This window comes from Salvelinus namaycush, chromosome 31 (genome assembly GCF_016432855.1).
Source record: "Salvelinus namaycush isolate Seneca chromosome 31, SaNama_1.0, whole genome shotgun sequence".
Lineage (NCBI taxonomy): Eukaryota > Metazoa > Chordata > Actinopteri > Salmoniformes > Salmonidae > Salvelinus > Salvelinus namaycush.
Window position 1 is genome coordinate 35,151,089 of NC_052337.1, and position 26,045 is coordinate 35,177,133.

At 43.9% G+C, this 26,045-nt stretch overlaps 1 protein-coding gene across 1 annotated transcript in view; it reads right to left on the minus strand.

The window, feature by feature from the left end:
• LOC120026274 (WD repeat-containing protein 70) overlaps positions 1–26,045 on the minus strand; it is an 85,034-nt gene that overhangs the window by 29,419 nt on the left and 29,570 nt on the right. Inside the window, exons 10-13 of the mRNA XM_038971101.1 lie at positions 20,482–20,656; positions 1,390–1,489; positions 420–504; positions 66–204 (exon numbers count right to left, since the gene is read on the minus strand). Coding sequence (XP_038827029.1) covers positions 66–204; positions 420–504; positions 1,390–1,489; positions 20,482–20,656 — 499 coding nt within the window. The remainder of the gene's footprint in view (positions 1–65; positions 205–419; positions 505–1,389; positions 1,490–20,481; positions 20,657–26,045) is intronic.

Below are 26,045 nucleotides of genomic sequence, written 5' to 3' on the forward strand. Positions count from 1 at the left end.
ATTACTGTTGAAGTCAGAGTTAAAGAATGTTAAAGAATTAAAGTCAGAGTTAAAGAATTTCTCACCGCGTTGGTGACATCTATCTCATAAACCTTCTGGAAGGAGGCTCTGTCAAAGAACACCAGCTTCCCGTTGCCCTCGTCCTTCTTCACCGACGTCCCCGTCACCAGCAGCTTGTCATCAGGGCTGAAACAGCAGTCTGTCCTGTTCGGGACACAGCCACACATCACACTTCAGCCAGCTGATACTAGACAAGCACGTTTTAAAAAAAAAGTCATGTCCTTCATTTGTTCTCAGGAACTGTACCCTGCACATATAGGTAGTACCAACCAGTTATATTAAAGTCATCACAGGAAATCCCATAAAGACTGTTCAAATCACCAATGATTAATCAAGGGAATAATGACAGGAGTACTCACATGGAGAAGAAGGCGGAAAGCCCTGTAGCCACATTCAGAGGCTTCTTGAAGTTACGGATGTCCCAGGTCTTTAGAGTGTCATCACCTGGCAGAGAAAAGGGAAGTTATTCAAGAGGTATTGTAATTATCTCACGGTGCACTGATGTACAACTCTCTCCTGTGTTACTATACCATCTACTGCATCTTGCCTATGCCGTTCTGTACCATCACTCATTCATATATCTTTATGTACATATTCTTTATCCCTTTACACTTGTGTGTATAAGGTAGTAGTTGTGGAATTGTTAGGTTAGATTACTTGTTGGTTATTACTGCATTGTCGGAACTAGAAGCACAAGCATTTCGCTACACTCGCATTAACATCTGCTAACCATGTGTATGTGACAAATAACATTTGATTTGATGTACCATAGGTCACACAGTCTGGTCAGTCATGTACAGTAAAAGACAGTTTGTTAGTTTGTTCTTAACTCAACAGTGACCTTCTGGGAAACTATAATGGTTAAGGAACACTGGCACCCTGATGAGAGTCAACACAGGCATGATCTAAGGCTGAGGCATCGCGGGCCAAGCATACAGCCCACTCAGAGGGACGTATGGCTAGAACAGAACACACGCTAAGACGGAGGAAACCCCTCTGCTTCTGTGTATGGAAGATCTGCATGTGTGCTGCATTCGCTGATGGTGACAGACTGGCTGTCTTTATTTGCACTTTGGGGAAGAGATGAGCTCTTTCCCCGCTGAAGCAACAGACTTGTGGATGCGTGTTCAGACATTACATCTCCCCTGAAAGCACGGGGTCAGGGCTGGGGCAGAGGGACTCGCTCCAATGTATACACACACAGGTACAGAGCTACAGTACAGTGTTGTTGAACGCACAGTCAGGCAACGCTGACGTTCATGTTATACTGGTGATGTACTGTAGTAAGGAGGAATCAGGTAAGTAGTGAGGCAGGCTGATAGATCCCACCTCCTCGAGAGGCCAGTGTTGTCCCGTCGTAGGAGAAGGTGAGACAGGAGGTGTCTGTTCCTGGGGCGTGGGCCTGGCGACAGTGGAACTTGGTGTGGACCTGAGGGTGAAGAGGATAGAGGTCAAAAGGTATGACAAGTAGACATAGACATAGACATCGTCTCAGATTGAACATCCCAGGACATCGTCTCAGTGACGGAAGTGCTGTAGCAAATGCATGTTCCCTAGACTGTCAATCACCTTTGGTGAACTTCTAAACGTTCTTCTAGAAGTTTTCTGTCACCAGCGGATGTTGAACTCTTACCACTCCAGTAACATAAAGACTTATTCATGCTCCATCTCTTCAAGACAACATACGTTTTCAATTTGCTCCTAAAACACCATACCCTCAAAACCACCATGTTGTAGGATACGCTCAGACCTTTGCAGACGGTACAGACACAGTATGTGATTTTAGACTGGGGGTTTACCTTGGCAAGCTGAGCTGCCTGACTACTAGTCTTTTATTTTTCTCAATTTAAATCCGAAACACATAATCATAACTCAAGCCGTATGTCCCACACCACAATACATAGCAGATAAACCACTTTGTCCTAACCCTTTTAAGGCATTTAGGTTGGAAAGCTTACAAGACTTTACATGTGACTGGGGTCAGTCATAGTGATGTCAATAACACTGTAAACACCATGTGTCAGGGGCGTCATAAATTTGCACAGACATATCAATACGAAAACGAAAACATGGTTGACATTGCAGCATGTGACGTGATCAACACGTGCCACTCGCACCATGGAAGCCACATGAGCCCAGAGTCAAATCTATTGAGGGCTCTCAAACGGCCTGACAGTGCTAATGCTGGCTAAAACGCCCTCACAGGTTAAAAACGCCAATACAACAGAATTTCACTTTAAAGAGTAGTGCTTTTATAGATCATCTATTGAAAAGCTGTCTATGAGTCTCGGGGGGGGGGGGGGGGGGGGGGGGGCATGGTAAAGTGGTGTTGACATGTAGTACATTAAAGATACAGATTATTTAGATAAAAGCCAATCAGACTGACAAGTGGCCATGTGAAGTCAAGTTCATCCACCAACATTCATCTCAGCTCCCTAACCATGTCCACGCTGAAGCAGACAGCAACAATCCAAAATAGCCTCCCATCCAACGTGGTTCCTGTGTGCTCCACTGCATCAGCTCCTGTTGCGGCAGAGGCGCTGTGTGTCAAAGTCCACAGGTCTACACTATTGGCATTGCCCCAATGTGCCTTCAGCATGGAATGGCAAGGAGAGTTATAGCTTTTTCTCCACAGCACTAAACCAAAGCCACTCAGACCGATGAGAAACAACACGGAGGAGGAACACATTTGCACAACCCAGCACACACAGAGTTAAAAAAAAACCTGTAGATTACCAGAATAGAATGATATATTATAAACTGGGTGGTTGGAGCCCTGAATGTTGGTTTATCAGATCGTGTAACATGGGTATGACAAAATAGTACTTTGTACTGTTCTAATAACGTTGGTAACCAGTTTATAATAGCATTAAGGCACCTCGGGGGTTTGTGGTATATGGTCAATATACCACGGCTAAGGGCTGTATCCAGGCACTCCTTAGTTGTGGTATATTGGCCATATACCACACCTCCTCGAGCCTTATTGCTTAATTAATGTATATCATAGCGAATCTCGGCTTTACCTGTGCTGAGTACAACCAGATTACCCACATAAATCACAACCAGACAGCTTTCAGCACTGACGTAAAGGACTTCCCAGCACTCAAACATACACAACCTGGATTTATGTACGTAAACCTTCAACTCTAAACGATAACCAAATACATCAATGGTAAATGAAATATAGCAACAAAGGAATTTCAGTCAGAGAGCGAGAGAAGGAATTTGAAATGGAGGGATGGTGGGATAAAGTAGAGGGGAAAAGATAAGAGAGCTAGAGAACGAAAGAGCAATATTGCCAGAAAAGGAGACAGAGGAATGAAACAGGTGGTGCTGTATTGACGAGAGAGGGAACAGGGTCATAAGCACCATAGTAAGTGGAGGAAAGTTATTAAGCTGGGAAAGAAATATAACGCTGCTGTATACATTTACTTCAGATAACACACACATCATCCACTCACTGCGTTTTATCACTCAACGTCTCTCTCCGTCTATTCCAGTCCTCTCTACCATTTGGCCTCAACTACTTATTTTCTTTTATCTCTCAATTATCTCATATTCTCTGGGGCAAATGGTTTTTGAAGAGTGATTGCTAAAAGCTTCACTTGCATATGTTTGTTTTTTCATGTTCAAAAGTTTAGAATGTTAAATGAACAACAGGGGACAAATCTCAACACAGAGAGAGGACTGACCAGGACAACATCTGGAAGCCCAGCACTCTTTTTAAACTACAAATAATTCATTTTGCATACCACAAAAAGTACATTTGCTTTTCAAGCTGTAATGAATGTGAAAACCAAGCACTAAGTTCATATTTTGGGTCAAATGATCTCATTTACGAGATCCTAAATATTCTTGCAAATTAAGAAGTCCCTACTTTCGCTAAACAGAGCAATGTGACCCCTGGTTGAGCTTTGGGAACTGGGGTCGTTATTCTCCCAGCCCAAAACACAGACATGAGGTAAGCCTTGTTACAGGGAGATTTGATTACTGTTGACATGACATATTCATCCCTTTTCCTGCACCGCTCTCCTCAGTAGAGGAATGGGAAAGGTGAGGGGAGAGACAGAGAGAGGGGGGTAGCGACATAGTTACAGCTTCAACCAGGAAAGGGTCTTCTGAGAACTGGGAACCCTGCTGAGATACAGCAGAGCACCAAATTCTTCTCATTTCACTCCTCAGGCTGGAGAAAGAACCTTCCTAATAGTGATCTAGAATTATTATTATTTTACCTTTATTTAACTTGGCGAGTCAGTTAAGAACAAATTCTTATTTTCAATGACGGCCTAGGAACAGAATCACACTGACTTATAGGTATCCCACCTAAGGCATGGGAAGTATCAACCGTCATTGTACCAATCAATCACACAATGCATTTGTGTTATTACAATCCAATGCTATACTGTGTATTTGCCGTCTACATTCTTACAGGTTTTAATATGTGTTCATTTCCTGATGTTGGTTTGCTTCCCGTGTTAAGCCTAGCTTCCTGTTCTGCACCAGGTTGTGAAACTCGACTCTACGTTTGAAGCCTGTCTCAGACGTCTCGCGCCCCTTCCTCAGTATGGGAGCAATAGGTGGCCCCTCTCTATGAATCCCTGTCCCACACACACACACACACACACACACACACACACACACACACACACACACACACACACACACGGATGAAAACAGATTGGGCTCAGAGCCTACAACTAGAGGTCGACCGATTCATCGGCATGGCTGATTAATTAGGGCCGATTTCAAGTTTTCATAACAATCGGTACTCGGCATTTTTGGACGCCGATTACATTGCACTCCACGAGGAGACTGCGTGGCAGGTTCACCACCTGTTACGCGAGTGCAGCAATGAGCCAAGGTAAGTTGCTAGCTAGCATTAAACTTATCTTATAAAAAAAACAATCAATCTTCACAAAATCACTAGTTAACTAGACATAGTTGATGATAATACTAATTTAACTAGCTTGTCCTGCGTTGCAAATAATCAATGCGGTGCCTGTTAATTTATCATCGAATCACAGCTTACTCGCCAAATGGGTGATGATTTAACAAGCGCATTCGCAAAAAAAGCACTGTTGTTACACCAATGTACCTAACCATAAACATCAATGCCTTTCTTAAAATCAATACAAGTATATATATTTTTTAAAACCTGCATATTTAGTTAAAAGAAATTCATGTTAGCAGGCAATATTAACTAATTGTGTCACTTCTCTTGCGTTCAGTGCAAGCAGAGTCAGGGTATATGCAGCAGTTTGAGCTGCCTGGCTCGTTGCGAACTGTGTGAAGACCATTTCTTCCTAACAAAGACCGTAATTAATTTGCCAGAATTTACATTATTATGACATAACATTGAAAGTTGTGCAATGTAACAGCAATATTTAGACTTAGGGATGCCACCCGTTAGATAAAATACGGAACGGTTCCGTATTTCACTGAAAGAATAAACGTTTTGTTTTTCGAAATTATAGTTTCTGGATTTGACCATATTAATGACCTAAGGCTCGTATTTCTGTGTGTTTATTATATTATAATTAAGTCTATGATTTGATATTTGATAGAGCAGTCTGACTGAGCGGTGGTAGGCAGCAGCAGGCTCGTAAGCATTCATTCAAACAGCACTTTCCTGCGTTTGCCAGCTACTCTTCGCAATGCTTGAAGCACAGCGCTGTTTATGACTTCAAGCCTGTCAACTACCGAGATTAGGCTGGCAATACTATAGTGCCAATAAGAACATCCAATAGTCAAAGGTATATACAAATGGTATAGAGAGAAATAGTCCTATAATTCCTCTAATAACTACAACCTAAAACTTCTTACCTGGAAATATTGAAGACTCATGTTAAAAGGAACCACCAGCTTTCATATGTTCTCATGTTCTGAGCAAGAAACTTAAACATTAGCTTTTTTACATGGCACATATTGCACTTTTACTTTCTTCTCCAACACTGTGTTTTTTCATTATTTAAACCAAATTGAACATGTTTCCTAAATTGATTTTATTTATGTACTATATTAAGTTAAAATAAAAGTGTTCGTTCAGTATTGTTGTAATTGTCATTATTACAAATATATATATTAAAATCGACTGATTAATCGGTATCAGCTTTTTTTGGTCCTCCAATAATCAGTATCGGCGTTGAAAAATCATAAATCGGTCGACCTCTACCTACAACGCTGATCCCTGGGACATCACCAGAGATTTCACACATTTTCATCAAGGGTTGGGGGTGTTGTGGTGTATAACCAGGCTCAGAGTCAGGCCACAGGAGATGGGCTAGGTTTCATCCTTGGAAGGGTCTGATAAAGATCTACCACAAGCACAACTGTTCCTGACCATGTTATCCAAGTAGCGTTATATCAATATTACAACCGCCACACCCAACACACACAATCACACACCTGAGCCACCTTGTGAGCACCTCTGTCTAGACAGCCTTACGATCAGGCTCTGAACTCTTGCTGGTTGTGAGGATCAAGCTGCCCAACTCCACCCCTGAACAGCTGCTTTGATCCTTCATGGAAATCAACAAGTGCTACTCTCTCTCTCTGTGTGTGTGTGTGTTTTAGAGAAAGATGTCAGTGTGTTTTCTGAGCCAATCTCCTCTACCTTATCTCTCCATCTCCCCACAAAACATTTCTCTAAGTCATAAAGCCTTAGCCAAAATGCAGGGAATAAAATCTCTTCACTTTAGGATGTAGAAACAGGTTAAGATCCATATATGAGGCTGCCAGTGGCATGTCTTTGCCACAAGGCAAATCTCCCAGTTCCCTGATTGGCTGGCTGCTAGTCTACCAGTCCCAGCTGTGATGGATGCTGTGGTATTGTGGTATTGTGTCTGTAGGAGGCAGGATGCATTCAGCCAGCCAGACAGGCCCAGCTGGGGCAGTTTGTTCACACTCCAAAGGGTTCCCTGAAGACAGGCTCGTAAAGCACGCTGAGTAGCTGCTCCAGCTTTCTGTCACCGCCTGGGCTTCTCCTTGAAACATTTTCATTGGGCCTGTGTTTTTAGACCTCTGCAGGCAGTTCCTAGCCAATGTCCCTATCTTTTATGGCCCTGGGATTTACTGGTTTACAGTGACACTGTGCAGAGTCACATTGCTGCTGCGTTGAGGTCCCCATTAGACCGGTGACTGCAAATTATGTGTTGGCCAGCTCTGGTCCATTTACCCAGGCAGGTATACAGTGTGTGATTAGAATAAAAACAAGACGGCGGTTTATCACCAAATGTGACTTCATGCCGTCACAATGCATATGAACAGTATGGATTGAACACATTAATATCACAAAGGACTGTATGTTCCTCCTCATTATGGTGTGCAGAACTTCGCACAGACGTTTCGTAACGGCTCTGTACTACACTAACACTGACCACTGCTTGATTGAAACCACCCCTCGAGTGGACGCACTTTGTCCTCTGGAGGGCTTGGAGGAGAACACTGACGACATAACATTCCGTACGTCTCTGTGGGAATGTTCTGGAACCGAGGCCAGCGTCTCCGCGCACCGCTTTCACCCGTACGTCACCCATTCTTAGTGTGAAAGGCTTCCCAGCAGCACCCTAAAGTACCACTGCACATTACCTGGCAACCCTGGACATGAAACTGGGTGATTCTGGCACAAATGCAGTAATAACAGCAAGCCACGCAATCACTGCCTACCCTACAGCAGCAAGGCTGAGACCTTCTTGACTCCCATCACAGGATCAATCAATCCCACGTCAGGGTTCAGGAGCCTGATCTGTCATCCTCAATAATCCTTCTTCGGCCCGAGCACTAGATCAAGGTCGGCTGGATAATTGATATTGTCTGTCGACATTTTCTGCCCATGAGTAATAGAAGTGATACGGCAAGAGATGGACTTGATCCTAACCTCTTCAGAGTGAAGAGGAGTAGCAGTGGAAGGGCATCAGCAGTGAGTTGCTAGGAAGTGGGTCTAAATCTATGAGAGTGATAAGAGTCAAATTGATTACATTTTGTCATAATGTTTTCTGGGGTCCTTTATTTAAATCACAAACATGTCCTGTCGTAGCGGTAAAGGGCATTCAGTGAAAACTTGCCCCTCCAGCCCAGGTGGCCAGGGAACACACAGTATTATTGTAAGCTGCTATGGGATGCTGGGTAAATATTTAGTCTGGGAGAAGAACCAGTAATAAATTAGAGAGCTTTTACTCAATCTCTCTGAGCATGCTGTTATAGCCATGGGGGGGGGGGAAAGTCTCTGGGCTCTGTTAGGGCTGGCAGGACAGGAATCTAGCAACAGAAAACTCACTAGCATCACTCAACTCACAGACTCTCGGGCAGGCAAGAGAAAGTGAGTGAGAAAATGTCCACTAGTAGTGACCAAATGTGAAACTGAAAGCATGCCTGCTACAGATAAAATCAAAAGGTTCATGGATCGTAATAATACAAAAAAAAGTACTGTTACATTTGTGAATATAAGATGTTATAATCTCTAAACAAATACCGTCATCTGTCTGAGCCCTGTTTCCCGACTCACTGCACAGAGAGCCTGCAGATATCAGGCCTGCCTGTCACTGTCTCACAGACGTCCCCTCACACTAAGTAACAGTCACGTCACACACACATCTATTCACACACATTGAGCTACTCAACCCTGTCCACAGAAAGGTCCTCAGCGGAGCGGAGGGATCGGGGGAGCTGCTGGAGGTGTAAGGGAAAACCCATATGCTCAGTATCATCTCCTAACATTCCTTAAGCCAATTACAACTGTGCAGGATTTAGCTGTTAGCAAGGCAGACGAGCATGAATGACGGTCAACATTTGGATTAATGTTGTCCTGATTTTGTTTTGGTTAAGCGTAAATAGAAGGGGAAAAACAAAGCAAAAGCTAACATGGGAAGAATAAATAAAGAGATGATGAAAGTCCAGTTTGAGCCTTGGATACTAGAGTACCTTGTGAATAGTCTACTCTAGTGGGATAACAAGACTTGTGAAACCTGGCAACAAACACTAAGGAAATGGACATAACTAGGAGGAAATCAAACTGGAGTGATGTCCTGACATTCTGACACCTCCTCAAACTTAAAGAGACTGCCTCAGTAGGCCTCTTGCCAGGTCCCGAGTGCTCTCTCTCCCCCTCTCTCTCTTTCCCCCCTCTCGGGGGTCAGGTCTGTCTGTGACAGCTGTAAGTGAGGCTGTGAGCGATAGACTGCCAAACCTGCTCTCTCCACTGATCCCTCCACAGGAAGCTGCGGCGTGTCATTTCTTCCCACCACCCCAACACAGACCAGAGACGTGTCACCCACCGGCCGCAAAAGCCCCCACGCAGGTAGGATCATGGGTAGACAGTCGGGCAGGACATGGAGTCCGGGAAGAGGAGAAGTGAAGATGTGACTGACCGTCTGAGCCGGGGAAAAAAGGCCTGTTTCTCCTCAGTCTGTAGCCAGGCAGGAAATTCTACTCCATGAGAGACACTCGACTGAAGCAGATTGAGACATACCCAAGTGCTGAATGCTGGTCATTTTCATCCACTGTGAAGGGCTCTATAAAATCTGTATTTTTTGCCTGATTCAGTTTGATCTCCCAAATTCCATTTCATCAGTTTCTGTTTCCCCATGTTTTTTCAGGTTTTCGCTCTCAAAATCACACCTTTTTAATAGACAAACAATGCTTAAACGACATTAGGAGACCACTTTTGAGGTCTGGGGAAATATATAAAAAATTACTTTTGGGTGTAGTTACCCTTTAATTCCAGTGGGCACCTAGCAAGAGGCTGTTTAGCAGTGTTTTTGTAGAGCACAAACAAACACCTACTGGATTGATTCAAATAATAATTATATCCTTCTGCCAGGTAAGCATAAGCTACTTTGTAGTTCATATTTAAATGAGAAGGTTTTTGGGAAAGCCTTTCCATCTACCAGAAGACTGTAGCCGTTAGCGATGATGCGAATGAAAACAAAAAGTGGTAGACGTGCACACCACACACAGACAGGGGCATGCTTGTTGCCTCTTTAGAAAGTTGCAGGAACTACGAATCACTGATGCGTTCTGTTCATGTCTTATGACAAACTTGGACAAATGTATTAATTTTCAAGACATTTAGTTGATTCCCTACTAAGTTCAATAAATATTTGAATATTGTTGAATTTCGTTTTAATGTGATTCCGACCGCGTTCTCCGCATTGCAGATTTTATAAGGTCCTAACTGTGATGCTTTGTCACGTATCTCCAGAGAAAAACTGAACAGCCAGGCAAATGTGAAGAACGCTTCCCAGGATCCAAAATACACAATTCACCGTGCAGTCGGGATCAGAGAGATGGATGGAATGCACACTTTGATTAGTTAATTAAGTAATAGTGGAAAAGTACAGAAGAGAGTGGATTTGATTAGCCCTCCCAGCAACCTCCATGTCTGCCCACTCAATCATCACACCCCACCACAGACAGACTCTTATTACATCACTGGCTATTTTTCACTGGGCTAGGTTCAGGATAACGGATAGCCTGTGGAGCTTCGCTTAGGTTATATACTTTACTACAGCCACGGCTGAGTTATGTCAGAATCAGGCAGCAGTATTGTGTAATAGTGGACTGTTGACCAAAACATGCAGGATATTTCTGAGGTTAAAACCCCAGGTGGAATACGTTACTCTTCTGTTGTTGTGCAGTTCACATGCACTCGAAAATTCAGTTCGCCATGAATAACATTAGGCGAAACTCTAGGGCCACCCAAATAGAGTTGTATAGCAAGTCTACTAAGCTATGAGTTGATTTACTGTTTCAGTGGAAGCATCCTCCATCTAGCTAGTAATTCACAGTATCCTCTCCGCCAAGCTGTTCACACCATTAGTTGAACCCTCGAATGTGACATTATCACTCTAGGAATTCACCCCAGGTGTAGCACTTATTCTCAATGCCAGAAACGCATATAGTAGTAACTTAGATCCCTCCCCCAAGAAAACATTCCCAAATTACAAACTCTTAAATCAAATTGTTATTATATTAAGTTGTTCTAAAAGCTGGGCTTGAGGTTCTCCCCAAATCAGCTCTAACTTCAGAAGAAATCCCACAATGCCCCGTGGTCATCGTCACACTATCTAAAATAGAACAATTATTTGAAATGCCCTCACTTGCACTAGGTTAATGTGGTTTTGGCCACAAGCACAAATCAGTAAGTGTTACCAAAATCTGATATTTGTAAAAATTTGGGACATTTGTGAGAATGAGTAACGCGAATTGGGCGTCTACTCGTCAATTTGCAGGGTAATGCAAATTGGAAAGAGTGCTTGGAAAGAGTGCTTCAGCAAGAAGTTGCTTCTCAAAGTGGATGCTGTCCCTACCATCAATGTCACTTCTAAAGCATCTCAAACAGCCAGCAGCACCAGCAAAGACCGAGCATTATCATGGGTTTCAGTCAGAATGGAAGTCAATCAGGTAAGTAAAAGTCAAAGAGCTAACTTGCTACCTCTCTGCTAATGTTAGCGAGTGCATTTAGCTCACGTCCTCCATGTAAATAACACAAATAAAATGAACCAAATGTAAACATGTCTGCCAGCTCTTCATAGCTAACTACTGATGCTGTCATACTATAAACAGTACAATCTTAAGGGAAAACGGAGATGGTGGTCACTGTTACTGTATAAAGCAAGTTTTCAAGGTGTTTTTGGGGGCTGCGCGTTGCGGTAATTCGGTATTTCTGTGGCTCCGGGGGAGTTTTCTACATAGCCTGCCGAGTGTGGGCTAAACTGAAGTTTGACGCTTGACGCTTTGAGGGGTGGATTTTGCTCAATGGGAAAGTTTATTTTTGGATCTTATGATCAATGTTGTCACAGTTGCTTCTTGTTGAAGAGGCAAATGCTAACGTTAGCTTGCTATAGCTAGCCATCCTCTTCCTCCATTTCTGAATGAATTTGTGGCTATTTCTTTCTCGCTAGAAAAATAAGTGAGCTCGATTTTTAAGTTCCTCCACCGTGTGACTCATAGAAATTACAATCTTGTGTTCGGGGCTTTCCGGCAGTCTGTGGTTTTAATATGCAGGGAGCATAAATTGTACAATTGCAAACTAACAAAGAATGTTTCAAATTAGAACCCATGTATATTAGTTAATATACAGCACCAACTACATTAGTATCTGTTAGGGTCCATTATCTTCTACCTGGAATTTAAAGCAGCAGACCACCCCTTTAACCTAGACCAGCATACCTCCCCTTTAACCAAGGAGCTGATCGAGGACTATAGGAGAAAGAAGTGAGAGCACGCTCCCATCCACATCGACGGGGCTGTTGTGGAGCGGGTCGAGAGCGTCAAGTTTCTTGGCGTCCACATCACTAAGGACTTTACATGGACCACACACCCCCGCACAGTCATGAAAAGGGCACGGCTGTGCCTCTTCCCCCTGAGGAGGCTGAAAAGATTCTGCATGGGCCCTCAGATCCTCAAAAAGTTATACAGCTGAACCATCGAGAGCATCTTGACTGGCTGCATCACCGCTTCGTATGGCAATGCACCGCCCTTGACTGCAAAGCCCTACAAAGGGTGGTGCTCACAACCCAGTACATCTCTGGGGCCGAGCTCCCTGCCATCCTGGACCTCTATATCAGGCAGTGTCAGAGGAAGGCCGGAAAATATGCCAAAGACTCCAGCCTGTTCACTCTGATACCGTCCAGCAAACAATACCCGGAGTATTGGCTCTCGGACCAACAGGCTCCGAGACAGCTTCTACCCCCAAGCCATAAGACTGCTAAATAGTCAATTAAAGGTACCCAAACAATCTGCATTGACTTTCTTGCACAGACCCTACGCACACTCACTAGAATTTAAATACACATCATATACAGTAGAAAGAGGAGGAAGGGAAGCGCTACTAAGGTACACAATAGTACATTTTGGTAGATAAAAGGTGCTCTTTGGTAAAAGGGGTAAATTGGTCATCAAAAAGAAAGGAGGACAATGGGAAAATAACTTCATTTTGGATCCTTCTAATAACCATTTCTTTGACCGGATTATATGGTGGGGACGCTAAATTGATGATGTTTGCCTGTTTTGGTCCGGCTCAGAAGATGAACTTATTTCCTCCACCAATACCTTAACAGCATTAACCCTAACATCAAACTAACTATGGAGTACCGCATGGATAACATTCATTTTTTGGACCTCGACATTAGTAAAAAATGACAAAGTTTGTTTGCACACATCAATCTTTAGGAAGCCTACAGATGGGAATACCATTCTGAGGGCAGACAGCTTTCACCCCAAAAGGCTAAAAGAGAATATTCCATATGGCCAATTCCAAAGAGTCCGCAGAATTTGCGACCAGGAAACAGACTAGTGTCAAATCTGCTGAATGGGAGAATCGCGTCTTGAATCGGGGCTACAGCGTTCAGGTCCTGAAAGATGCAGGTATAAGGGCTGGATTACTTGACAGAGAAAACTTGTTGCGAAGAGGAGTGCCTCGTGATACATCAGAGAGAGTGTATTTTGTTACAAAATACAGCACTGAAGCAGAGAACATTCAAAGAATCATTAAAAATAATTGGGGAATCATCCAAAGTGATACGATACTACGCCAAGTCTTTCCTGAGCCACCAGTCATAAGCTTTAAGAGATGTCCTACCCTAAATGACAAATTAGTCCACAGTTATCTTCCGGGTGACTCTCAAAAAACTTGGCTTGACCACAAACCCAAGGGCTCTTTTAAATGTAACCATTGCAACCATTGCAGAAATATTGCAGAGAAGAAGTATTTTGTTGACACAGCTTCCAAAATGGAGTATTACGTCAAGCATTTCATTAACTGCAAAACCACTCATGTCATCTATAGATTGGAATGTCCACAGTGCAAGGTGTTCTACATTGGACGGACAAAGAGACGCCTTCAAGACCGCTTAGCGGAACACAAGTACGCCATACGGGTAGGCAATGAAGACTACCCCATGGCAAGGCACTACAAGTCCTTACACCATGGCAACCCTGCCCCCCTACAAGCTATGGTTATTGATCATATTCCCGCCTCTATTAGAAAAGGGGACCGTCTTAAACAGTTAAACCAAAGGGAAAGTTTTTGGATTTACAAACTACAGACCACTAAATACCCTGGTTTAAATGAAGATATGGATTTCTCACCCTTCCTGTAGGGTCGTGATAGGTCCATTTGCTGTCATCTAGTGGACATTGTGCTCAATTGCCCTCAGCTATGTTTAGACTGTTGTTGTTCATGTTTTGCTGTGTTCTAGTGTACTATGGAATATATTGCTTTCTTATTCTTGACACTTCTCCCAGTCATATTTAAGGTCAGAACTACCTTTCTAAGTGTTCTGATACTTCTAGCTTGGAGTTGTATTTTTATGATAACATAGCTACAGTATTTCACCTTTTAATGTGTATAGTATTGCTTACTAGGTGTGTCCAATCAATTTTGTAACCACTCCCTCTTCCAATTAGAGCTAATTGGAAAAGCTGTTCAAAAGAGGACATTGTATTCTTTTTTTTGTACTCCCTGACGAAGGCCATGCAGCCGAAACACGTCGTAAAAAAAAAAGAATGTTTCTATTGAACATGCCATACCAATAAAGGCATTTTAATTAATTACACATCATAAACAGTTGAAGTCTGAAGTTTACATACACCTTAGCCAAATACATTTAAACTCAGTTTTTCACAATTCCTGACATTTAATCCCCGTCTCAGGTCAGTTAGGATCACCACTTTATTTTAAGAATGTGAAATGTCAGAATAATAGTAGAGCGAATGATTTATTTCAGCATTTATTATTTCATCACATTCCCAGTGGGTCAGAAGTTTACATACACTCAATTAGTATTTGGTAGCATTGCCTTTAAATTGTTTAACTTGGGTCAAATGTTTCGGGTAGCCTTCCACAAGCTTCCCACAATAAGTTGGGTGAATTTTGGCCCATTCCTCCTGACAGAGCTGGTGTAACTGAGTCAGGTTTGTAGCTCTCCTTGCTCGCACACGCTTTTTCAGTTCTGCCAACAAATTTCCTATAGGAGTGAGGTCAGGGCTTTGTGATGGCCACTCCAATACCTTGACTTTGTTGTCCTTAAGCCATTGTGCCACAACTTTGGAAGTATGCTTGGGATCATTGATTACCAATTAGCCTGGAGCTAGCCCTTGCTAGGCCCATCTCCCGGCTAGCCGAAGAGGTCCATCAGCCACTTGGGCTACAATACTTATTTTGCCAATTGTCCTAGACCCCTTTTACTGCCGACACGGAGCCCCGACGACCCATCACGACTGGACTACCGACGTAATTCGCCCGAGTGGGTTTTTCAACTGGCTCCTTCGACGCGACGTCCCCTGAATGCCCATCTGCTAGCCCGCTAGCTGTCTAGAGCCTATCGAACTGTTAGCTGAAGAGGCCCATTGGACAAATCCTTTGGCCACTATACCTATTTTGCCAATTGGCCTGGACCCTTTAACCACACGGAGCCCTGCTGATCCATGACGACTGGGCTGCCGATATAACAGCAAGAGGGGGCTACAACAGACTTCAAACGTTGCGACGTCCCTCTAAGGCCCTTCTGCTAGCTTGCTAGCCCCGGCCCGCTAGCTGTCTGAATCGCCGTGTCTCCAGCCCGGCCAGCTACTCATTGGACCCTATGATCACTCAGCTACGCATGCCTCTCCATAATGTCAATATGCCTTGTCCATTGCTGTTTTGGTTAGTAATTATTACTTTATTTCACTGTAGAGCCACTAGCCCTGCTCAATACTCCTTAGTTAACCCTTCAGTTCCACCTCCCACACATGCGGTGACCTCACCTGGTTTAAATTATGTGTCTAGAGACAATATCTCTCTCATCGTCACTTAATGAATAGGTTTACCTCCACTGTACTCACATCCTACCATACCTTTGTCTGTACATTATGCCTTGAACCTATTCTACTGTCCCAGAAACCTGCTCCTTTTACTCTGTTCCGAAAATACTAGACGACCAGTTCTTATAGCCTTTAATCGTACCCTTATCCTACTCCTCCTCTGTTCATCTGGTGATGTAGAGGTTAATCCAGGCCCTGCAGTGCCTAGCTCCCCTCCCATTACCCAGGCGCTATCATTTGTTGACTTCTGTAACCGTAAAAGCCTTGGTTTCATGCATGTTAACATTGGAAGCCTCCTCCCTAAGTTTGTTTTATTCACTGTTTTAGCACACTCTGCCAACTCGGATGTCCTAGCCGTGTCTGAATCCTGGCTTAGGAAGTCCACCAAAAACCCTGAAATTTCCATCCCTAACTATAACATTTCCCGACAAGATAGAACTGCCAAAGGGGGCGGAGTTGCAATCTACTGCAGAGATAGCCTGCAGAGTTCTGTCTTACTATCCAGGTCTGTGCACAAACAAATTGAGCTTCTACTTTTAAAAATCCACCTTTCCAGAAACAAGTCTCTCACCGCTGCCGCTTGCTATAGACCACCTTCTGCCCCCAGCTATGCCCTGGACACCATATGTGAATTGACTGCCCCCATCTATCTCCAGAGCTCGTGAAAATAGGTGACCTAAACTGGGACATGCTTAACACCCCGGCCATCCTACAATCTAAGCTTGATGCCCTCAATCTCACACAAATTATCAATGAACCTACCAGGTACAACCCCAAATCCTTAAACTCTGGCAACCTCATAGATATCATCCTAACCAACCTGCCCTCCAAATACACCTCTGCTGTCTTCAACCAGGATCTCAGCGATCACGGCCTCATTGCCTGCGTCCGTAATGGGTCCGCAGTCAAACGAACACCCCTCATCACTGTCAAACGCTCCCTAAAACACTTCAGCGAGCAGGCCTTTCTAATCGACCTGGCCCGGGTATCCTGGAAGGATATTAACCTCATTCCGTCAGTAGAGGATGCCTGGTTAATCTTTAAAAGTGCTTTCCTCACAATCTTAAATAAGCATGCCCAATTAAAAAAAAGAATCAGGAACAGATATAGCCCTTGGTTCACTCCAGACCTGACTGCCCTTGACCAGCACAAAAACATCTTGTGGCATACTGCATTAATATCAAATAGCCCCCACGATATGCAACTTTTCAGGGAAGTTAGGAACCAATATACACAGGCAGTTAGGAAAGCAAAGGCTAGCTTTTTCAAACAGAAATTTGCATCCTGTAGCACAAACTCCAAAAAGTTCTGGGACACGGAAAAGTCCATGGACAATAAGAGCACCTCCTCCCAGCTGCCCACTGCACTGAGGCTAGGAAACACTGTCACCACCGAAAAATCCACGATAATTGAGAACTTCAATAAGCATTTTTCTATGGCTGGCCATGCTTTCCACCTGGCTACCCCTACCCCGGTCAACAGCCCTGCACCTTCCACAGCAACTTGCCCAAGCCTTCACCCAAATCCAGATAGCTGATGTTCTGAAAGAGCTGCAAAATCTGGACCCCTACAAATCAGCTAGGCTAGACAATCTGGATCCTCTCTTTCTAAAATGATCCGCCAAAATCGTTGCAACCCCTATTACTAGCCTGTTCAACCTCTCTTTCGTATCGTCTGAGATCCCCAAAGATTGGAAAGCTGCCGCGATCATCCCCCTCTTCAAAGGGGGATCCTATCCTACTATCCTACCGATCCTTGATTTCGGCGATGTCATTTACAAAATAGCCTCCAACACTCTACTCAGCAAATTGGATGCAGTCTATCACAGTGCCATCCATTTTGTCACCAAAGCCCCATATACTACCTACCACTGCGACCTGTATGTTCTCGTTGGCTGGCCCTCGCTTCATATTCGTCGCCAAACCCACTGGCTCCAGGTCATCTATCAGTCTTTGCTAGGTAAAGCCCAGCCTTATCTCAGCTCACTGGTCACCATAGCAGCACCCAGCAGGTATATTTCACTGGTCACCCCCAAAGCCAATTCCTCCTTCGGCCGCCGTTCCTTCCAGTTCTCTGCTGCCAATGACTGGAACGAACTGCAAAAAACACTGAAGCTGGAGACTCATATCTCCCTCACTAGCTTTAAGCACCAGCTGTCAGAGCAGCTCACAGATCACTGCACCTGTACATAGCCCATCTGTAAATAGCCCATCCAACTACCTCATCCCCATACGGTTATTTATTTTTCTCCTTTGCACCCGTTTCTCTACTTGCACATTCATCTTCTGCACATTTATCACTCCAGTGTTTAATTGCTATATTGTAATTATTTCGCCACTATGGCCTATTTATTGCCTTACCTCCCTTATCCCACCTCATTTGCACACACTGTACATATACTTTTTCTATTGTATTATTGACTGTATGTTTGTTTATTCCATGAGTAACTCTGTGTTGTTGTTTGTGTCACACTGCTTTGCTTTATCTTGGCCAGGTTGCAGTTGTAAATGAGAACTTGTTCTCAACTAGCCTTCCAGGTTAAATAAAGGAGAAATAAAAATAAATAAATAAAATGTCCATTTGGAAGACCCATTTGTGACCAAGCTTTATCTTCCTGACTGATGTCTTCAGATGTTGCTTCAATATATCCACATCATTTTCCTTCCTCGTGATGCCATCTATTTTGTGAAGTGCACCAGCAAAGTACCCTCACAACATGATGCTGCCACCCCCGTGCTTCACGGTTCGGATGGTGTTCTTTGGCTTGCAAGCCTCCCCCTTTTTCCTCCAAACATAAGGATGATCATTATGGCCAACAGTTCTATTTTTGTTTAATCAGACCAGAGGACATTTCTCCAAAAAGTACGATTTTTGTCCCCATGTGCAGTTGCAAACCGTAGTCTAGCTTTTTATGGCGGTTTTGGAGCAGTGGCTTCTTCCTTGCTGAGTGGCCTTTCAGGTAATGTCGATATAGGACTCGTTTTACTGTGGATATAGATACTTTTGGACCTGTTTCCTCCAGCATCTTCACAAGGTCCTTTGCTGTTGTTTTGGGATTGATTTGCACTTTTCGCACCAAAGTATGTACATCTCTAGGAGACAGAACGCGTCTCCTTTCTGAGGGGTATGACGGCTGCGTGGTCCCATGGTGTTCATACTTGCGTACTATTGTTTGTACAGATGAACGTGGAACCTTCAGGTGTTTGGAAATTGCTCCCAAGGATGAACCAGACTGGTGGAGGCCTACAATTTTTTTTCTGAGGTCTTGGCTGATTTCTTTTGATTTTCCCATGAAAAGAGAGGCACTGAGGTTGAAGGTAGGCCTCGAAATACATCCACAGTTACACCTCCAATTGACTCAAATGATGTCAATTAGCCTATCAGAAGCTTCTAAAGCCATGACATAATTTTCTGGAATTTTCCAAGCTATTTAAATGCACAGTCATCTTAGTGTATGTAAACTTCTGACCCACTGGAATTGTGATACAGTGAATTATAAGTTAAATAATCTGTCTGTAAACAATTGTTGGAAAAATTACTTGTGTCATGCACACAGTAGATGTCCTAACCGACTTGCCAAAACTATAGTTTGTTAACAAGAAATTTGTGAAGTGGTTGAAAAACAAGTTTTAATGACTCCAACCTAAGTGTATGTAAACTTCCGACTTCAACTGTACACACTCGCTCACACACACTGAACTGTCATTCTTACACAAAACCCTCCCACATTCACAAACACTACATACACACACAAACACTACATACACACACACGCATACCGACACAACAAAAACACATACATACCCACACTTTTACACTCATCAGTTGCTGCTGCTACTCTGTTCTTTATTTTACTCATTATTATCTATCCAGATGCCTAGTCACTTTACCCTGCCTTCATGTACATATATCTACCTTGTACCTCTGCACATTGATCTGGTACTCCCTGTACTGTATATAGCTTGTGCATTTTATTCCTCATGTTAGTCACTATTTCATTTTGCATTATTATTTTATAAACTCTGCATCGTTGGAATGGTTCGTAAGCAAGCACTTCACTGTAAAGTCTACACCAGCATACCTTCCCCTATATCATTTTTTTGGGGGGGTTAGAGGTAATGTAAACGGTTACCCCCACCCCAGTGACCGAAAACAATAAATGTCTGCCTAACAACCAACAATCCTCCATCTCAGCAATGAGGACCAAACCTAACCATCTGTCCCACTAACATACGACACATTCTTATTCAACCATGTCCCGCCACCACACACGTAGAGACCTCTCCATCCGCATACCACACAGCCCTCATCCTATATCACACCAGATACAAGACAGATGGGAAAAAACAGACAGGATGGTTTGAATTAAGGCTATTTATCAAACACAAACGCCACTTTCCCACCTATGGCTTTATTTACTGCTGGGTCCTGCTTAGTGTTGGGGACCTTTTGAACTCTGACCCCATCCCCTGGCCTCCTGCTCGGAGTCCTTCATGTGTGACTAACAGTGTGTGCGTAAGCCAGTGTGAGACAATGGTGAGGTAGTGTGTGTGTGTTTGTTTGTGCGTGTGGTCGTTTATGCGTGTGCGAGTGAGCGTGTGAGACAGAGAGACTCACGCTGAGGTTCCTGTCCCAGATCTGGATGGTTCCGTCCTGGCAGCCGGCTGCCACCAGCTTCCCGTCTCGGCTGTAGGTGCAACATGTGGGCGTGACTTTCTTCCCCTGCAGGGAGCGGGGTTTGAAGCACATCTTGTGCTTCTTGTTAGAGTTCAGGTCCCATGTGCGAACAGTACTGAGAACACAGTGAGAGAAAGTAGAGGTTTATGAACCAACACACAGATGCTCAAACGACACATAATATTAACATACAGTGTATTCGGAACGTATTCAGACCCCTTGAATTTTTCCACATTGTGTTACTTTACAGCCTTATTCTAAAAAGGTTTAAATAAATAAAAAATCCTCATCAATCTACACACCATACCCCATAAGGACTAAGTGGAAACAGGTTTTTAGAAATTGTTCAACATGAATTAAAAACAAAATACCTTATTTATGTAAGTATTCAGACCCTTTGCTATGAGACTTCGAATTGAGCTCAGGTGCATCCATTTTCCATTGATCATCCTTGAGATGTTTCTACAACTTGGATTGGAGTCCACCAGTGGTAAATTCAATTGATTGGACATGATTTGGAAAGGCACACACCTGTCTATATAAGGTCCCACAGTTGACAGTGCATGTCAGAGCAAAAACCAAGCCATGAGGTCGAAGAAATTGTCTGTAGAGCGAGGAGACAGGATTGTGTCGAGGCACAGATCTGGGGAAGGTTACCAAGACATTTCTGCAGCATTGAAGGTCCCCAAGAACACAGTGGCCTCCATCATTCTTAAATGGAAGAAGTTTGGAACCACCAAGACTTCCTAGAGCTGGCAGCACGGCCAAACTGCGCAATCAGGGGAGAAGGGCCTTGGTCTGGGAGGTGACCAAGAACCTGATGGTCACTCTGACAGCGCTCCAAAGTGGTGGAGATGGGAGAACCTTCCAGAAGGACAACAATCAAGCCTTTATGCTAGAGTGGCCAGACGGAAGCCACTCCTCAGTAAAAAAGGGACATGACAGCCCGCTTGGAGTTTGACAAAAGGCTCCTAAAGGACTCAGACCATGAGAAACAAGATTCTTTGGTCAATTGAACGGTAAGAGTCACGTCAGGAGGAAACCTGGCACCATCCCTACAGTGAAGCATGGTGGTGGCAGCATTATGCTGTGGGAATGTTTTTCAGCATCAGGGCCTGGGAGAATAGTCAGGATCGAGGGGAAAGAGGAACGGAGAAAAGTACAGAGAGATCCTTGATGAAAACCTACTCCAGAGCTTGAGAGGATCTGCAGAGAAGAATGGGAGAACCTCCCCAAATACAGGTGTGCCAAGCTTGAGGTGTCATACTCAAGACTCAAGGCTGTAATCGCTGCCAAAGGTGCTTCAACAAAGTACTGAGTAAAGGGTCTGAATACTTGTGGTATTTCAGTTTCCTAAAATGTCTCATTATGGGGTGTTGTGTGTTGATTGATGAGGGGAAAATAATAAATGTAATCCATCTTAGAATAAGGCTGTAACGTAAAACAAAACGTGGAAAAGGTCAAGGGGTCTGAATACTTTCTGAATGCACTGTATCAGCAGTAGCCCTAACCTCTGTGCACAATATCCCCGACTAGAAATTCCTCAAATCCATGAACAATCACAACATACCACATACCATCGTTCCATTATCATCCAAGTATTCTGAAAGCTCTCCTATTACAACTCCACAATTCCTATCAGCCAGTAAGTCACATCATATAGATGTTCCCTAGTCTCTGAGCCTTCTTCCCATACCCCTCCATATAGTATCAGCCAGATATGTGTTGAAGGATGAGAGGTTATGGAACGGAGCAGAGAGACAGAACACTAGATCAGCCTGACAGGCGTGTCTGAAGCCTCCATGAAATCCTGATTTTATTCCCTACATCTGCTCAACACATTATTGAACCGTTCTGCAGACAGACGGCGCAGGATGGGAAGAATTAAAAAACAAACATACATATTTCTAACACCGATATGTACACAAACACAGCTGAGCTGGTTGTATACGGTCGAGTCAGTTCTAAGTGTTGAACCAAATATTGACTTGGCTACTAGGAGAGGAGTGATACAGGGACAGGGTGGTAAAAGTGCATGGAGGCATATTGAGGGAGGTTGCATATATTCTCTGTAATTCCTTGAAAAGGTGATTAAAAAAAAGAATACATTAAAATCATCCCACACAATTTTACCCAGGTTAGAAATTCTAAGGTTTCTAAAGCATTTACAAGCACCTACAAACTCCAAAAAAAAACAAGGGCATGGTCTCTGTTAAAAAATATTACTTTTTGACGAATAACGGGTTCCTGCGTAGTTTGGGAAAAATATTACTAATATTTTGTTATATTCTTATTATAAAATATATGTATGTTGACTGATCAGGTCCTGCTTGAACTAATTAATAACGCATTTCTTTGTGATGGTGTATATTCAATGGATTTATTAAAATATACGGCCACCCACATCTGCACACCCCTATTCCCACCCGTCACCGGTGCCGGGCTCCACAACGCTATGTATAAAAGAGGTATGCTGGTAAAGTGGTGGGAAAAAATGACTGTTTGAAAGGGTGTCATATACAGCCAGATTTTTTTTTACAGGTAACAAACCATAAATTTGATCTGAAATATGTATACGTGTCAGACAGGCTCAAAGCAGGCATTCTGCAGCTTTTAAAACATACCAAAGTGGACACTGGACAGTCATGTGACTGGGACCACCAAGGCCTGTAGGGTCAGAGGGGAAAGGAAGTGTAACCTTTAACCTCACCAACACGGTTGGTTTCCCATCCTAAGGATTCCTTAAGGAGTTAAGTTCCACACGCCTCCTTACCACCTCACTCAACATTATAACCTTCACCTCACTTAACACAGACGCTCAGTAGTTCACCCTTCTAAAGAGGTTGAGGAGATAGACAAGAGGAGGGGGGAGGAAAAGGGAGTACAGGATGAGAGAAAATAGAGCGAGAAATAGAGATGGAGTAGAGACAGAGGGGACAGTAAAGAGGGGAAAGGAGGATGGGGAAGTGGAGGCCGACTAGCACAAACATGTGTCAGAGGGCAGACACTAGAGGCGCCTGGTGCCGTGTGTCAGCCTAGCAGACCAGCCGTGCCAATGCATGTCTCTCTGACCCACTGCCTGTTTCAACAGGCCTGACCCTTGGGGGTCACAGGGTCAGGAGAGGAGCATAAACACACAGAGTGGCAGAGCTGCTACTAACAGCCAGGCATGGATTCCTCCACGGCTCGCTACACACCACAACAGTCAGACACACACTCAACTGTGTTTAGATAAGTTTGACAAGGTGACACAGATGCCAGCCAAAGACAGATCATCTGAGGGAGTATTGGCAGTTGTTTAATAAACCTCACAAATTTACAAGCGTTTAATAATGTTGCTAGCACAAAGTGCTTTCAGGCTGATCCTCATACTAGCAACAAAACAGTGACCATGTTTAGTGCGTGATGTGAATTTGTATGTGAATGTTGCATTTGTGTGTGTGTGTGTGTGTGTGTGTGTGTGTGTGTGTGTGTGTGTGTGTGTGTGGGTGTGTTTGCATTGCACACGTGTCGTAGGTGACAGGAGTGTGCAGGGTGACAGATCGTTCCACCTGCTCGCTCACAGATGTCTCTATTCTGTTTACATAGGAGCCTAGGCGTCTGTCCAGACACTAAAGACAACGGAACTTTTCACATAGCAGCACACAACACCAGGAATTCAATTCATCTCAGCCAGCCTCTTTCCAAAACATGGCCCTGATGGCTGACAGGGCAGGAGCAGAGGCCACCGCCACCCCACCACGGCTGGGCCGATCCTGGGTCTCTCACACATCTCAGCAGCTAGGCAAGCAGAGGCTGGGAAGGAAGCAGTGTACGGTGAGCGTGCTCTACCACAAATTAGGTGGGAAGTTGTAGGGATTCAAGAAATTGTCAGCAAAGTAATGCAAAACCTAGTGGATTGTAAACTACAGGTGCACTCAAGTTATTTAGGAGCTGCACCTTATGTTTCTTCTAATAAATTATTTTGGTGACCCTCTAACATCACCCGCTTTAGAAGGGTGCTACGTTCCTGTGTGATGAACGAACAACTTAGCAACCATCTCACAAGTCGCAACTCATATCTTTTCAATGAAGTGACAAAACATTCACATACAGAATAATAAAGAAACCAAAACACGGAGGGGCACACAAAGTATCACGCCACCCTTTCTTTCCCTTCCCCAACAAGCCTGTTTTCGCCTCAATCAGCTCTTAAAGACCCAGAGGGGTGTTTGTGATAAAAGACGAGAGCCATACAGCCTCAGTCATGCATGTGTGGTTTACTAGGTAACACAGCCGTTCACACATCAACCCAGGGTTTAGGCCTCCCGGGCCCCCCCCATCTCTCCCCCACCTCCTCTCTGCCTTCAGATGCTATCTGTGGGACAGTCTTTAGGTCTGCCAGGGCCGGGTGGCTGGGATTATGGGAAAGCTCCCCAGATGGAGGGATAAGGAGGAGAGGAATAAAGGACAGGCTGATCAAAGCGCAGGGGCCTCTGTGTGTCAGGCTGTGTTAGAATGGCTGGGGGCCCGGGGATGGGGCCCGGCTGTGGGGCCCGCTGAGGCTCTGTTATAATCACTGATAGGGATTAGAGAGGAAAATGGAAGCTACTCCATCTCAGAGGATGTACAAGATAAGAAGGGGAAAGTAACTGCTGGCTGTCAAATAGGAAGTGGAGCAGTCAAGAGACATAGACGAACACCGTAGGTTCAACCAGACATCCAGGTGAGGCCGGATAAGATGTTGACTTATAGCCTACTATAAGTTGCTCTGGATAAGAGCGTCTACTAACATGGAAAAGGAATGAATAGACAATCAGTTTTCACATAGAAATAAGATGCATTTGCAAAGTATTTTTATATTCCGCAAGTATTATCAGATTAACTGTTTTCTACAGATAATTATCAGACTCAAGTTACAAATGCTGGTAAACTCTCAAATACATTTGGTTTAAACATTTTCCACAAAAGAAGTGCACTGGGCCTTTACTAGTCCTGCATTAATGGACCGATATAGACGTCTTCAGCTTGGCCAAAGACAACGCAGCACCCCCACCGCCACCCTACTTCCCGTGGCTATGATTCCTGTGTGTACACTGGATTTGAATCCACCTCAATAGTGCGATAAAAAGGCTTATCAATATTGTCAGCTTGGTTTAATGGATCCTCATTAAGCTCAATAAGTAGGGCAGTGCATCTGCATCCAAAGACCAAATGGTTAAGTGACTGTAGCTCATCCAGGTTGATTGGTTGAAAAGTTAAGTAAGCCATTAGCCTAGATCCCATTGGAGTAGCACAGGAGGAAATTACCATGAAAGAATCTTTTCACTCCAATAAACAGGAGTAGCCTCACCGTAGCAGCAGGTCGAGGTTACAGAGTTCAACATGCAATCCATTCTGTCCTGTGAGACAACAGTCTGTACTTGAACGTATCTGGTTGTGGTATGTATAGTGAACAAAAAAGTGTTGGTCCATGTTTCATGAGCTGAAATAAAAGATCCCAGAAATGTTCCAAACGCACAAAA